General features: G+C 36.5%; 1 protein-coding gene across 1 annotated transcript; it reads left to right on the plus strand.

Moving 5' to 3' along the window:
* Positions 1 to 8756: 8756 nt before the first annotated feature.
* On the plus strand, positions 8757 to 11144 carry LOC123885891. The gene is made up of 3 exons (XM_045935231.1): positions 8757 to 9123; positions 9301 to 9879; positions 10369 to 11144. Exons 1-3 carry the CDS (start codon positions 8757 to 8759, stop codon positions 11142 to 11144), a joined length of 1722 nt encoding a protein of 573 aa, XP_045791187.1.
* The last annotated feature ends 2946 nt before the right edge of the window (positions 11145 to 14090 follow it).

Genomic DNA, 14090 nt, shown 5'->3' on the forward strand with positions numbered 1-14090 from the left:
GTCGCTCAGAGACCACTCTGTTCGCTCAGCAAACATGTAATTTCAGAAAGTCAAAAACACTCAAAAACACGTCCAGAAGCAGAGAGAGACCGAAGGAGGCAGATTCAAAGGGATTTGAGGGTGGATCTATAACTTTTGTTGGGAAATCATCATTGATGTTTGTTCATCTCTCTATTCTTCTTATCTTTTATAAAGCTATCATGAAAATGAATAGCTAATCTCTCTTTTGTTGGGATTAGATGTAATTTACTCTATTAGTATGTATTTATCTCGATCATGGTGATATGTATGATTTTAAATTATCTATTAATGTTGATATTCTCTTTGATTTCAATGTTGTATCCTTGGATTTGAATTGTTGTAGACATATACCTTTTAAATCTAAGAACTAGGATGATATCTATTGAACTCTAAATTCTAGAGATAGATTTAGGTTTAATATTCACTCAAAGTATCGGATCTTAATGCTATTGTATTGATTGATCATCCGAGACATCAGAGGTTAATAAGTATAATAAATATCTCGGCGTTATCTGGACACGGAAACGTACGACGAGCGATACGTGATAATATTGGTAGATGGCTTAAATCTATATAACTGATTAGGGGAATACAAATGAATGAGTTAATGAAATCTAATCCCAACAAACTTATCTCTCTGTGATTTCGATCATTTCTCCACCATCACCATATTTTCATATTTTCTCATAAACAAACACTTTCAATCACTTTACTTAAAATTATATTAATTGTTGAACGGCATCGATATCGCATCAGTCCCTGTGGAGACGATAAAACTATACTTACTTTTGTACATCAACATATTGAAGGGATTTAAGAGGGGTTTTCAAAAAAAAATTATTCCTCTTAGCGGAACAATCCCGATGAACGGATCTTGATTAAACCATTAATCACAAATCAATGAACACAAAACCACAAGTTTATGTGTTTACCTCTTGAAGTGCAGAACCTTTGAAGTAGAAACTGTTTCTGATCACGAGCAAAGCAAAGTAGCGATGCATCTACTCAGTCCACACGAACAGAACTTCTCTGATGACCGGTGCTAGCCAATTCCACCAGAGATTCAGAGAGAACAGGGTTTAGAGAGCGGCGGCTAGGTTTCACTTTGTGAATTAGGTTAAGCTTACAAAACTTCATCACAAGGGTTCTATTTATAGAACCACTTGTGTGGTCATCAAACCAAGCACTGCACCGTACCTTACGGTGGACCGCATTTCTCTATTTTCATAAATTAAATAATAAGTCATACTTAATTATTTAATTACTAATAAGTCCTACTTATTATTTTATAAATAAGTTTTACCTATTTATTTCTCTCATCTATCTGTTCTTTGTGTGTGATGTTGGAACAAAATTGATTTAAAAATATTTGCCCCTAAAACTATTAAGGTTTTGATGATAACAAAGTATTAATAAACAATTGGAAGGACTAAAAATTTAATTTAAGTGTGCAGATATTAGCTTAAGATAAGCTCTGAATGAAGCTCAGACGATATATATTCAGAAGTTCATAAGCGCTCAGAAGATGTTGAACTTCAGAAGTTACAACCTTCAGATGATGAAGTCGTCAGAACTTCTTAAGGTCTAAGCTTCATCAAACTCTGAAGATCTTCTTGAAGTCTGTGAAGATTCTCTCTTGCAAGTCAACTCTTCTACCAATGAAGAAAAGGACCTTTCAAGCTTGATCAGAACAGCTACTCTCATTTTGTCTGTCCACTCTTGAGAACGTGGAACATCAGACTTGTTAGCTGAATAAGGAAAGTCTTCTCTGCACATGGTCAAAGTGTCTGAAACTCTTACTCAGTTTTAGAAACAACCAACTGCATCAAGACAAGCTGCTTGAAGACAAAAAGTTATCTACTTCAACGGTCATCTTTATGCAACGACTCTTTTTCTGGTTATATATATACTAGAAGGATCAGTTGTACAAACAAGATTTTATCAAGGATTTAACACGCGCTTGAACAAACTCTGAATTCTGTATACAAGCTCTGAACCTCTGAACTAGTGTTTTTGCACTTGTAGTTCAAATACTTTGTATTCATTGTATTTGCTCTTTTATGTTCTCCTAAGAGCAGTTGTATACTTTCAACTACTTTATTATCTCTGGTACTTGAGAAAACTTAAGCTTGTGTGCTTAAGTGAGAAGCCTTAAGCTTATGTGCTTGAGCATTGTTGTGAAGTCTCTTGCTTGTGTGCTTGAGCATTTGTAATCTTGTGTGATTATAGTGAAATCCCTTGGAAGTGCAAGGGGACTGGACTACTCTCGTTTTGTGAGAGGAACCAGTATAAATTGCTTGTGTGCTTTCTCTATCTCTTATCTCGTTATTATTTGTGTTACTTATCCGCTGCTAATTTAGTTAAGTTAAGAACTTGGGAAAAGTTTTAACTTTGCTAAAACACAATTCAACCCCCCCCCCCCCCCCCCCTTCTTGTGTTTTCACACCTTCAATTGGTATCAGAGCACTGGTCTGTTACTTTCACCTAACAGTGAGACAGTAAAGATCTTGTGAGAACACTATGTCTGGAGGAGACGATAGTAGCACTAGAACAACCGGTGAAGCCGGTGATGCCAGTGGTGCTGGTGGTGGTCCTAGAAATGCTTTTGGTTTTGACTACTTGAGTAATGAATCACATGAACATAGTGGCAATAGAAAAGCCCCTATATTCAATGGTGATGCATCATTATTTGAGTGGTGGAAGGAAAGACTGTATAGCAATATTACTGCTATTGATCATGAGTTGTGGGATTTGGTTGAGCTGGGAGTAACTTTTGAAAACTTAAATGAACATGGAAGATTGTCCATTGAGCACAGAAAGTTACTCTCACCAGCTAACTTAAAAATCTACACTAAGCATCATAGAGTAAAGGACATTGTTGTTGGTGCTATAAGACATGAAGATTATGTCAGAATAGAAAACAAGTCCACTGCTAAATCTATCTTTGATTCTATATGTGCTACCTATGATGGTAATGAAAAGGTTCAAGAGGCTAAGGCTAGTCTCTTGATAAGGCAATATGAACTATTCACTATGCAACAAGATGAAAGCATTGAGACTATGTTTACAAGGTTTCAAATCCTTGTATCTGGTCTTAAAGCTCTTAAGAGGAGTTATTCCACCTATGACCATGTTCAGAAGATTCTGAGGAGTCTTCCTATTGCTTGGAGACCTAAGGTCACTGCAATAGAAGAAGCTCAAAATCTCAAGACTCTGAGTCTTGAGGCTCTGATAAGCAATCTCAGAAGCCATGAGATGGTTCTGAATGCTGATTCAGAAGCTAAGAAGAAGTCCAAGTCTGTGGCTTTACAGTCAACTAGGACTCCTTCTAAAGCTCTTAAGACTCAGCTTCTTGACATTGAAGAGGAATCTTCTGCAGATGGTCAAGAGGAGGAAATGGGTGAAGATGAGTTTGCTTTATTTACCAAGTTTCAGCAATGGAACAGGTTTAACAAAAGAAACTTCAGAGGAAACAGCTCCAGAAACTTTGTCAGCAAAAAGGATGATCAGAAGAATTGCTTCAACTGTAAGAAGCCAGGACACTTTATTGCTGACTGTCCAGAAATGTCTGCCAAAGACAAAAGCAAAAGATACAGCTCAAAGAAGCAACAATTTAAGAGCAAATTGAAAAAGAGTCTGATGGCTACTTTTGAAGAGCTATCATCTGAAGAAGAAGTTGAGGAAGAGGAAGAGGCAAATCTAGCTCTAATGGCTTCAACTGACTCAGATGCAGACTCAGAGGATGAATCAGAATCAGATTCAGAAGTTACAGATGAGGTATTTTCTAACTGTTCTAAATCTCAACTTATAACTGCACTTAACAAGGTCATTGAGAAACATCTCAGAGTGTTAAGTAAACAAAAAGTTTTACAAGAAAAGCTTAACACTCTGACTGAACAGACAGACCATTTTCAAGGTCTATATCAAGAAACTCTGAATAGAGTGAATGATTTTGAAAAGGGTTGTGCTGTATGTCACAAACCTATTGATGAGCAGGAAATAGCTCTTCAACAGTTTGTGCATCTCAACCTTGGGAAGAGCAAAGCTGCAAATAGAATTTATAATGTTTTGAGACATAGAGGAGAAGGACTTGGCTATGAATATGGTAGAACATATTCAAAGCTGAAGACCGTTGCCAAAAAGGTTGGAAAATCTTGGGTTTATTATGTTGTTCCACCAAGTGAAGAGGGAAAGAATCCTGGTACTTTGGAAAATGAGGATGATGATCTGAGAAAATTAGAAGCTGACAGCTCAGAGGAACCAAGTTCTTCAGGATCTGGAAAGAAAAGTTCAGAAGATAGAAGTTATTCAAAACCTGAGAATATTAGTTCAGATGTTTTGAAAACTTCAAAATCTGAGACTTCAAATTCTGGAACCAAAGAAACTTCAGTACCTGAGGCAAGTCAATCTAAAGACTCAGAAGTTTTTAAAAGAAAAAATTCAAACTCCAAACCTCAGATGCAATATAGGACTCAGATTATTTATGATTCTAGAGTCAGTAGATATAACCAATCAGAACAAAGGATTGATGATAAATACAAACCCTGGAATCATAAACAATCCAAATCCTGGAATAATAACAGATCTCAAACAAAGAAAAAGTTTCAAAAAGGTTATTATTCCAAACCAAGATCTTTCTCTAACACTCAACAACATAGTAAGCATTTGTGGACTAACAAGCGTGGACCCAGAAGATGGGTACCAAAAGCTGAAATAATGTACCATTCAGATTTACCAACTAGGAAATGATATGTCTTACCTAGAGCATGGAAACAAGTCCTATGCAAAGGAAGAAGGGCTTATGTCCTAGACAAATGGCTGACAAGTTCTCAAGTTACCAATCAGAACTTGAGAAATGAAGAGGAAGAATACTGGGATGACTTTATCATTAACTGTGATGAAGAATTCTACCGCAATGATTAAAGTTGTTTCTCATACAGCCTACCACTCAAGGAAGTATCATGAATCATTCATGGTACCTGGATAGTGGATGTTCAAGGCATATGACTGGTGACAAACAACTATTTTCTAAGTTGACTCTGAAAGAGGGAGGCTCTGTTGGCTTTGGAGGCAATCAAAAAGGAAAGATAATAGGTACAGGTACAGTAGGTAATTCTTTCCTTTCTATTAATGATGTTTGGTTAGTTGATGGACTCAAACATAACCTATTGAGCATAAGTCAATTTTGCGACAATGGTTATGTAGTTGTCTTTAATAAGGAATCAAAGGTCTGAGAAAGAACAATGTTTATAAAATAAATCTGTCTGATTTGAATGAACAAAAAGTTGTGTGTCTTCTGACCTTGAGTGAAGAAAAATGGATCTGGCATAAGAGGTTAGGCCATGCTAACTGGAGGTTAATCTCTAAGCTTAGCAAGCTTGACCTTGTCAGAGGTTTACCAAAAATTAAATATCACTCAAACACACTTTGTGGTTCTTGTCAAAAAGGAAAGATTACAAAATCATCTTTTAAACCTAAAAACATTGTTTCTACCTCAAGACCATTGGAACTTCTTCACATTGATCTGTTTGGGCCAGTTAACACTGCCTCTATCAATGGAAAGAAGTATGGATTAGTAATTGTTGATGATTACAGTAGATGGACTTGGGTAAAATTCCTAAGAACAAAAGATGAAGCTTATGATGAGTTTAGCATCTTCTGCAAACAAATTCAAAATGAAAAAGGCTACACTATTTTAAAAGTTAGAAGTGATCATGGTGGAGAATTTGAAAATGAACCTTTTGAAAATTTTGTGAAAAATATGGCATTCTGCATGAATTCTCTTCTCCTAGAACTCCTCAACAAAATGGGGTTGTAGAAAGGAAGAATAGAACTCTGCAAAGAAATGGCCAGAACCATGATGCATGAAACTAATGTAGCAAAGTTTTTATGGGCAGAAGCTGTAAACACAGCATGTTATGTTCAAAATAGAATCTATATCAGATCTAAGTTGAACAAAACTGCTTATGAATTGTTCAAAGGAAGAAAACCTGACATTTCTTATTTTCATCAGTTTGGATGTACTTGTTACATTTTAAACAACAAAGTCCATCTAAAGAAATTTGATGCTAGAGGTTATAAGGGTATCTTTATAAGATACTCTGAACGCTCAAAAGCATACAGACTGTATATTTCTGAAACACACACTGTGGAAGAAACTATGCATGTCAAGTTTGATGACAAAGAGCCTGACCAAGTGTCAGAGCTTGTGGAAGGTTTGTCTAGATTTCAGGTATCAGAGGATCAGTATTCAGATATTCCAAACTACTCAGAACATCCATTCTTTGAAGAACCTCTGAACATGACAGTTCCTACAGACTCTGAACATCAAAGAAATGAAGCAGCTGCTGAACCTGCTGTTGATGAGTCTGAAGATGATGAACCCCCTAGAAACACTTTCAAATACAAATCATCACATCCAGAGGAACTGATCTTAGGCAATAAGGATAGTCCAAGGAAAACAAGATCTCAACTGAGAAATGAAGAATCTTTAGTTGGTCTTATTTCTATGATGGAACCTTCAAAGGTTGATGAAGCTCTGAAAGATGATGCTTGGATAGTAGCAATGCAAGAAGAGCTGAATCAATTTCAAAGGAATGATGTATGGACTCTAGTGCCTAAACCTTCACACAAGAACACTATTGGAACAAAATGGGTATTCAGAAACAAGCTGAATGAACATGGTGAAGTGGTAAGAAACAAGGCTAGATTGGTTGCACAAGGCTATAGTCAGCAAGAGGGGATTGACTATACTGAAACCTTTGCACCAGTTGCTAGACTTGAGGCTATCAGGTTACTTCTATCTTATGCTGTTAATCATGGAATAACTTTGTATCAGATGGATGTTAAAAGTGCCTTCTTAAATGGTTTTATTTCTGAAGAAGTGTATGTTAAGCAACCTCCTGGTTTTGAAGATGTCTCAAACCTAGAACATGTTTTCAGATTGAAGAAATCACTGTATGGTCTGAAACAAGCTCCAAGAGCTTGGTATGATAGACTCAGTAATTACCTTCTTGAAAAGGGTTTTGAGAAAGGGAAGGTTGACTGCACACTCTTTAGAAAAACAACCAAAGAAGATATTTTGATCATTCAAATTTATGTTGATGATATTATTTTTGGTTCAACTAATGCTTCCTTGTGCAAGAATTTCTCTAAGATAATGCAGGATGAATTTGAAATGAGCATGATGGGAGAATTGAAGTTCTTTCTTGGAATACAAATCAATCAGAAGAAGGAAGGAACGTATGTTCATCAATCAAAATATACCAAAGAACTTCTGAAGAAGTTCAACCTAGATGATTGCAAGATAATGAACACTCCTATGCATTCAACTACCAACATGAGCAAGACAGAAGATGAAGGAAAAGTAGACCAAAAGGTCTACAGAGGTATGATTGGTTCCTTACTCTATTTGACAGCCTCTAGGCCAGATATTTTATTCAGTGTTTGCTTATGTGCAAGATTCCAGTCAGATCCTAGAGAATCTCATCTTACTGCTGTAAAGAGAATCTTTAGGTATCTGAAAGGAACAACTAATCTTGGACTTCTCTATAAGAAATCCAATGATTATGTGCTAAATGGATTCTCTGATGCTGACTATGCCGGAGATAAAATTGAAAGAAAATCCACAAGTGGCAATTGTCAATTTGTTGGTGAAAACCTTATCTCCTGGGCTAGTAAAAGACAAACTACTATAGCTTTGTCTACAGCAGAAGCAGAATACATTTCAGCAGCTAAGTGTTGCACACAACTACTCTGGTTAAAATATCAGCTAGAAGATTATCAGGTAAGCAGTCACAATATTCCTTTATATTGTGATAACACTGCAGCCATTCATTTATCTAAAAATCCTATCCTACACTCTGGAGCCAAACATATTGAAATTAAACACCATTTTATCAGAGATTATGTTCAGAGAGGCATTATAGATATTAAGTTTGTTGATACTGAAAATCAATGGGCTGACATATTTACTAAAGCCTTACCTATTGAAAGATTTGATTTTATAAAGAAACATCTGAACATGTTTTCAATCTCTGAATGAAAATTTTTTTTGGCAATTAAAGTGTAAGAGGTTATGTATGTCAGAACTTATGATTCAGAACATCTGAAACACAAGCTCTGAAATACTTAACTCTGATAGATTATTTTAAAACTCAGAGGCTCTGAACTATTTAAGTGGAAAACGTTTAGTATTCGCTGCTGAACAGTTGTCCATTAAAATAGCAGTTACCAAGTAAACTTCTGCACATGGTCTACGTGTGTCAGGTAGTGGGTGGTTAATGATGACTTTTAGTATTCAAATTTTTGTCAATAAGCGTAACTTCCCAAATTTGCCATTTTTGTGTTAACTGTACGCATTTAAATAAACTTACACAATACACTTGCACACTTTTCACTTTCACAACCTACACTTTTCTTTCTCTCTAAACCTCCAACAAAAATCTTCTTTCTCTCTCATTAGTTCCTACCCTTACCTAAACTCCATCATGGCTGGTTCTTCTTCTTCTTCAACAAAGATCCCTCCGTTCATGTTCAAACATCTTCAGATTGTTGGGAACGAGATGGAATTCCCAGAATCTCAACTAACGTTACTTCCTGAGAAGATGGTCGACTTTGATAGTCTGAAGGAAAATGGGTTTGATGTGAAGCTGTATTTCTCTGCTCAGGGTTGGGATAAGTACTTCGACATGTTGAATGGTCCTATCTACCCAGATCTTTTGAAGAAATTCTGGATGAAAGCAAGAGTCTTCTCTAAGTATGAAGCTAAGCAAGAAGAACTTGCAGCTATTGAAAGAGATCCTAGTATGAAGGGAAAAACTAGGAAGGAGATGGGTTTATTGGAGTTCACCGGTACACAGATTAGGTCTAACATCTGTGGTATCAATCTCACTTTCTCTCCAATTCACTTTAATGCCTTGCTGGGTTTGAATAACTCTAGGTTAGTGCTGGATGATTTTGAGAAGGATACAAGATTCAGAGAAGAACTTCTGCACAGGATGTGCATTGATATGAAGATGAAGGGAAAGGTTAAAGGTCTGACAGAAGAATGTAGGGTTCTTTTCAAGATTATTTTATCAACTATCAGTCCAAGAGTTGGTGGTACTGATACTATCTCATGGCCTCATCGTCATCTGATATACTTCCTTCTGACTGAAAGGAAAGTCAATTTGGGTAAATACTTCTTTGAGAGGATCTGTGAAGCCATCTTCTTAAGCAAGTCTCAGAGGAAAACAACAATTGTTTATCCTAGACTGCTTTCAGATCTTCTCTTCCAAGGTCACATCATTCAGAATCTGAAGAAGTTCTATCCAGAACTTGTGACTCAGAAATTCTCTCCAGAAGTTCTGAATGCAAGCTTTCTGACAAAGATGCATCTCATAAACACCAAGCTGGTTCAACCCAAACAAGAGTTTAAAGTAAGTCTTGAAGATCGTCTGTATGTGAATGGTTATCCCATTATTTCTGAACTAGATGCTGAAGAAGTTATTCAAGATTATCTGAAGGTTCTTCAAGGTGAAGGTTATACTGTTGATAGGAGTATGGTTCCAAAGGCTCCAGTAAACATGTATAAACCTAAGAGGAAACTCAAAAGAAAAGCTGACACTCAGGATGAACAAATCAAACCAGATCTTCTTGCTCAGAAGAAAGTTAAGGTGGAGAAAACTCTTGATGAGCAAAGAACCAAGAAGAAACATGAGGATGTTGCTAACAAGGCTGCTGAAGCATCATCTAAAAAGCCAATTATTATTGAGGAGGATAGCTCATCAGATGAGACTCAATCTGATGATGAAACTGAGTCTGATGAAGAAACTCTGAGTGCCAAGCTGCAAAAGAAATCAGTTCCTGATCCCAAAGGTAAGAATCCTAAGTACATCTTTAATGAAGCTGAAATTGGAATAGGTTTTACCAAACCTCTTAGAACTATCCATCCAAAACCCATCAATATTTCACCTTCTGATAACCCCCTATCTGAACTTGAAAAACATCTTAGCCCAGACCCTCTAAATAATCAACCTTTTACTCATGAAACCAACAAATCTTCATCACCTAAATCAAAATCACCTCAACCCCAACCACAAAAAGAATCACCTGACATTCCATCATCTGAACCCCAACCAGATATTCCTACTACTGAACAAAACTCTCCCACCAAACAACCCTCTCCTAGCAAATCTTCTGAACCAACCTCTGAACACAAATCTCCTGAACCAACCTCTAAACACAAATCTCCTGAACCAACCTCTGAACACAAATCTCCTGAATCAACTTCTGAACCCAATCCTAACCCAAGTGTTGAACATGTTTCTCCTGAACGTATTCACACTTGTGCTCCTAAACCTTCAGAAGCAGATGTTGTTATCAGTGACAATCCTGCTAATGAATCACCAAAACACTCTCCCATTCCCAATATCTCACCCTCACCCTCTGACCTATTTGGTAATTTCTCCAATCAGCTTTATGATGATCTACTTAGGTTGTCACATATTAAGGACAGGTTCTTGGTTTGTCCCTCTGATGTGGATATGGAGGTATCACTTCTCAAGGCCAAAATCTGCAATGCTATGGATGCAGTTGGTGAGGAGATAAAGTCTGTTATTGGTAAAAGGGATATGGAAGTAGTTCATCTGATGAAGGAAGGTTTAGCACGGGCTGGTTTGAAAAGGTTAACTATGTACAGTCATGAAGAGAATGAGCGTGCTAAGTTTGCTGCTGTGTCTGCTGCTGTGATGCGTCTGACTGCTTTTAAGGATTGCTGGGTTGATTCCAAACTTTTCAAGAGTCTTGAAGATCAGAGGATTGAAAATGAACGATTGGCTGAAGCTGCTGCAAGGATTGCCCAACAAGCTGATGAGCTGAACCAAGAGGATGCTCCGGATGCTGATGTTCTTATGATTGATTATCAAGAGGATGGTGAACCCTCCTCTGATACAGGAAAAGCTCCTATGGATTCAGATCAGCTAAGGGTTCTTCAGGATGCATTGAGGCAACAACAAGAAGCTCTTGAGAGGCACCGATCAAATCATCAGAATCTAGAGTCCAAGGTGGATAAGCTCGACTCCAAAGTGGACTCCTTGAACGACAAATTTGACATCCTCTTAGCTTTTCTTCAAAAACCCTAGGATTCTATGCACCTTTATGTTATTAATGTTTTATTTATCTTTGGTATCTTCTGAACAATTTTCTTTGGATTTTAACTTAGTTATTTGGTTTGTTATTTTTTTTTGTGCGTGTATCGTTTAACTTTATATTTTTAAGATAAACAAGAAAATAAGAACACAAGCAGAATTTAAAAGAAAATTTTTTTATTGATGCTCTGAAAATGCTGAGTACATTGGCAAAAAGAAAAGGACGACCTAATCCTAGTCAGATGGATAATACTCAGAAGAAATCTCAGATTTCTCCTCAGCATCATCTGATGAAATTTCTATAGGATCTGGGTTCTGCTCTTCTTCTTCTTCGTCTTGTTCTTCTTCTGGAACATAGCCAGCCAAGAATTCAGCATAGTCAGCGTCAACTTCATCTTCCTCAGCTTCAGAGTCTGATGAGATGATTATAATTTCAGCATCTTGTGGCTTCTTATTGTCTTCTTTATTTTTTTTCTTCTTCTTCTCGTTCTTCCTCCTTTCTTTTGTGAATCTCAGCAATACGAGCACTAAATCTTTTCATTCTTCTTAATTCTTCGTGATATACTTCTTTTTATATGAAGACTGTTTGTTAACAAAGTTCACCTTTTATAGACTTTTTGGCGCGTTGGTTTTCGTTTTTGAAATAAATTCACCTTTGTAACAACCAATTTCCTTCTTTGACTGTCTTGGTTATCTAAATTTTTTTACTTTTTGATAATGACAAAAGGGGGAGTAGTTACGCATTAATTGATAAGTTGATATGTTTCAAAAAGCTGAAACCACTTTTGTTTGTTAAGTTATTAAAAGCTGAAACCATTTTTAGTTGTTTTACGTATTTCAAGGCGGAGATTAAGTATTTTAAAACTGAAAACAAAATTCATAAGTAAGGATAAGTTAAAAGTGCAATTTTAACTTAGCCTTATGAGACTCAGGGGGAGAGCTTGCAAACCTCTCACTCTGAAGAAAGATATGAAATTTGTTTACTCTAAACTACTTAAATCTTATACTAAATTAAAATATCATGGATAAAACTTAAAGTTTAGGCTTTATGGAGTATCAATCTTAGGGGGAGCTTGCAAACCTCATAAACCTAAGAGAAACATGATAAGTTAATTTAATAACAATTGTCAATTAATACTTATGTTTGTCATCATCAAAAAGGGGGAGATTGTTGGAACAAAATTGATTTAAAAATATTTGCCCCTAAAACTATTAAGGTTTTGATGATAACAAAGTATTAATAAACAATTGGAAGGACTAAAAATTTAATTTAAGTGTGCAGATATTAGCTTAAGATAAGCTCTGAATGAAGCTCAGAAGATATATATTCAGAAGTTCATAAGCGCTCAGAAGATGTTGAACTTCAGAAGTTACAACCTTCAGATGATGAAGTCGTCAGAACTTCTTAAGGTCTAAGCTTCATCAAACTCTGAAGATCTTCTTGAAGTCTGTGAAGATTCTCTCTTGCAAGTCAACTCTTCTACCAATGAAGAAAAGGACCTTTCAAGCTTGATCAGAACAGCTACTCTCATTTTGTCTGTCCACTCTTGAGAACGTGGGACATCAGACTTGTTAGCTGAATAAGGAAAGTCTTCTCTGCACATGGTCAAAGTGTCTGAAACTCTTACTCAGTTTTAGAAACAACCAACTGCATCAAGACAAGCTGCTTGAAGACAAAAGGTTATCTACTTCAACGGTCATCTTTATGCAACGACTCTTTTTCTGGTTATATATATACTAGAAGGATCAGTTGTACAAACAAGATTTTATCAAGGATTTAACACGCGCTTGAACAAACTCTGAATTCTGTATACAAGCTCTGAACCTCTGAACTAGTGTTTTTGCACTTGTAGTTCAAATACTTTGTATTCATTGTATTTGCTCTTTTATGTTCTCCTAAGAGCAGTTGTATACTTTCAACTACTTTATTATCTCTGGTACTTGAGAAAACTTAAGCTTGTGTGCTTAAGTGAGAAGCCTTAAGCTTGTGTGCTTGAGCATTGTTGTGAAGTCTCTTGCTTGTGTGCTTGAGCATTTGTAATCTTGTGTGATTATAGTGAAATCCCTTGGAAGTGCAAGGGGACTGGACTACTCTCGTTTTGTGAGAGGAACCAGTATAAATTGCTTGTGTGCTTTCTCTCTCTCTTATCTCGTTATTATTTGTGTTACTTATCCGCTGCTAATTTAGTTAAGTTAAGAACTTGGGAAAAGTTTTAACTTTGCTAAAACACAATTCAACCCCCCCCTTCTTGTGTTTTCACACCTTCATGTGACCCTATAGGTTCTCGTAACGTTGGCAATAATATTAAATCACATATTTAATATTATAAACAGTGAGCGGTATCTAGCAACACATCACTGCTACCCAAGTGACGAGAATGTCATGTGATCTGACGAAACCTTTCTGTGATAACGATCGTGTGTATAATTACCCCTTTGCCCTTATGTCTATATTGAACACAAGGCATAGTATGTCTCCCTTGCTAAGTTCAATATTGGGCCCATAGACATATCTCCTGTTATGTAGGAGGGGCAAATTCCATCTAGGTCACTCATGTCCCTCAGCATGATTCGTGGAATACCCATCAACCAACTTTATAGTCATCCTGTTACGGATAACGTTTGAATGGCAACAAGGTAATACACTCCTACATCTAGGGTACATAGTGATTTCAGGTCGAAGGGTGGAATACACCATTATCACTATGAGAATAACTTATGACACTTTTCATAACATACTATGTAGTATTCTCATGGCGGGTCAATCCAATATAAATATTACTCCTAACATTTATATCTATGTGAAGACTTGATATCTCATATCCATGACTCGTGAGATGAGGTCATCAGTCTACTCACATAATAGTCTCTATGTTTTATCGTTATCCCACATCACAGTAAAACTTGACTATGGATACTTTAAGAATAGTGTCCTTATGT

Source organism: Trifolium pratense, linkage group LG5 (assembly GCF_020283565.1).
Source record: "Trifolium pratense cultivar HEN17-A07 linkage group LG5, ARS_RC_1.1, whole genome shotgun sequence".
Classification (NCBI taxonomy): Eukaryota; Viridiplantae; Streptophyta; class Magnoliopsida; order Fabales; family Fabaceae; genus Trifolium; species Trifolium pratense.

Excerpts from the sequence above, each read along its gene's own strand:
- LOC123885891 (XM_045935231.1), top strand. The coding sequence starts at position 8,757 with ATGAAAGCAAGAGTCTTCTCTAAGTATGAAGCTAAGCAAGAAGAACTT. Across the intron at positions 9,124-9,300 it reads TATCAGTCCAAGAGTTGGTG|GTCACATCATTCAGAATCTG; the intron begins GTACTGATACTA and ends TTCTCTTCCAAG. Across the intron at positions 9,880-10,368 it reads ATCAGTTCCTGATCCCAAAG|AAGCAGATGTTGTTATCAGT; the intron begins GTAAGAATCCTA and ends CTAAACCTTCAG.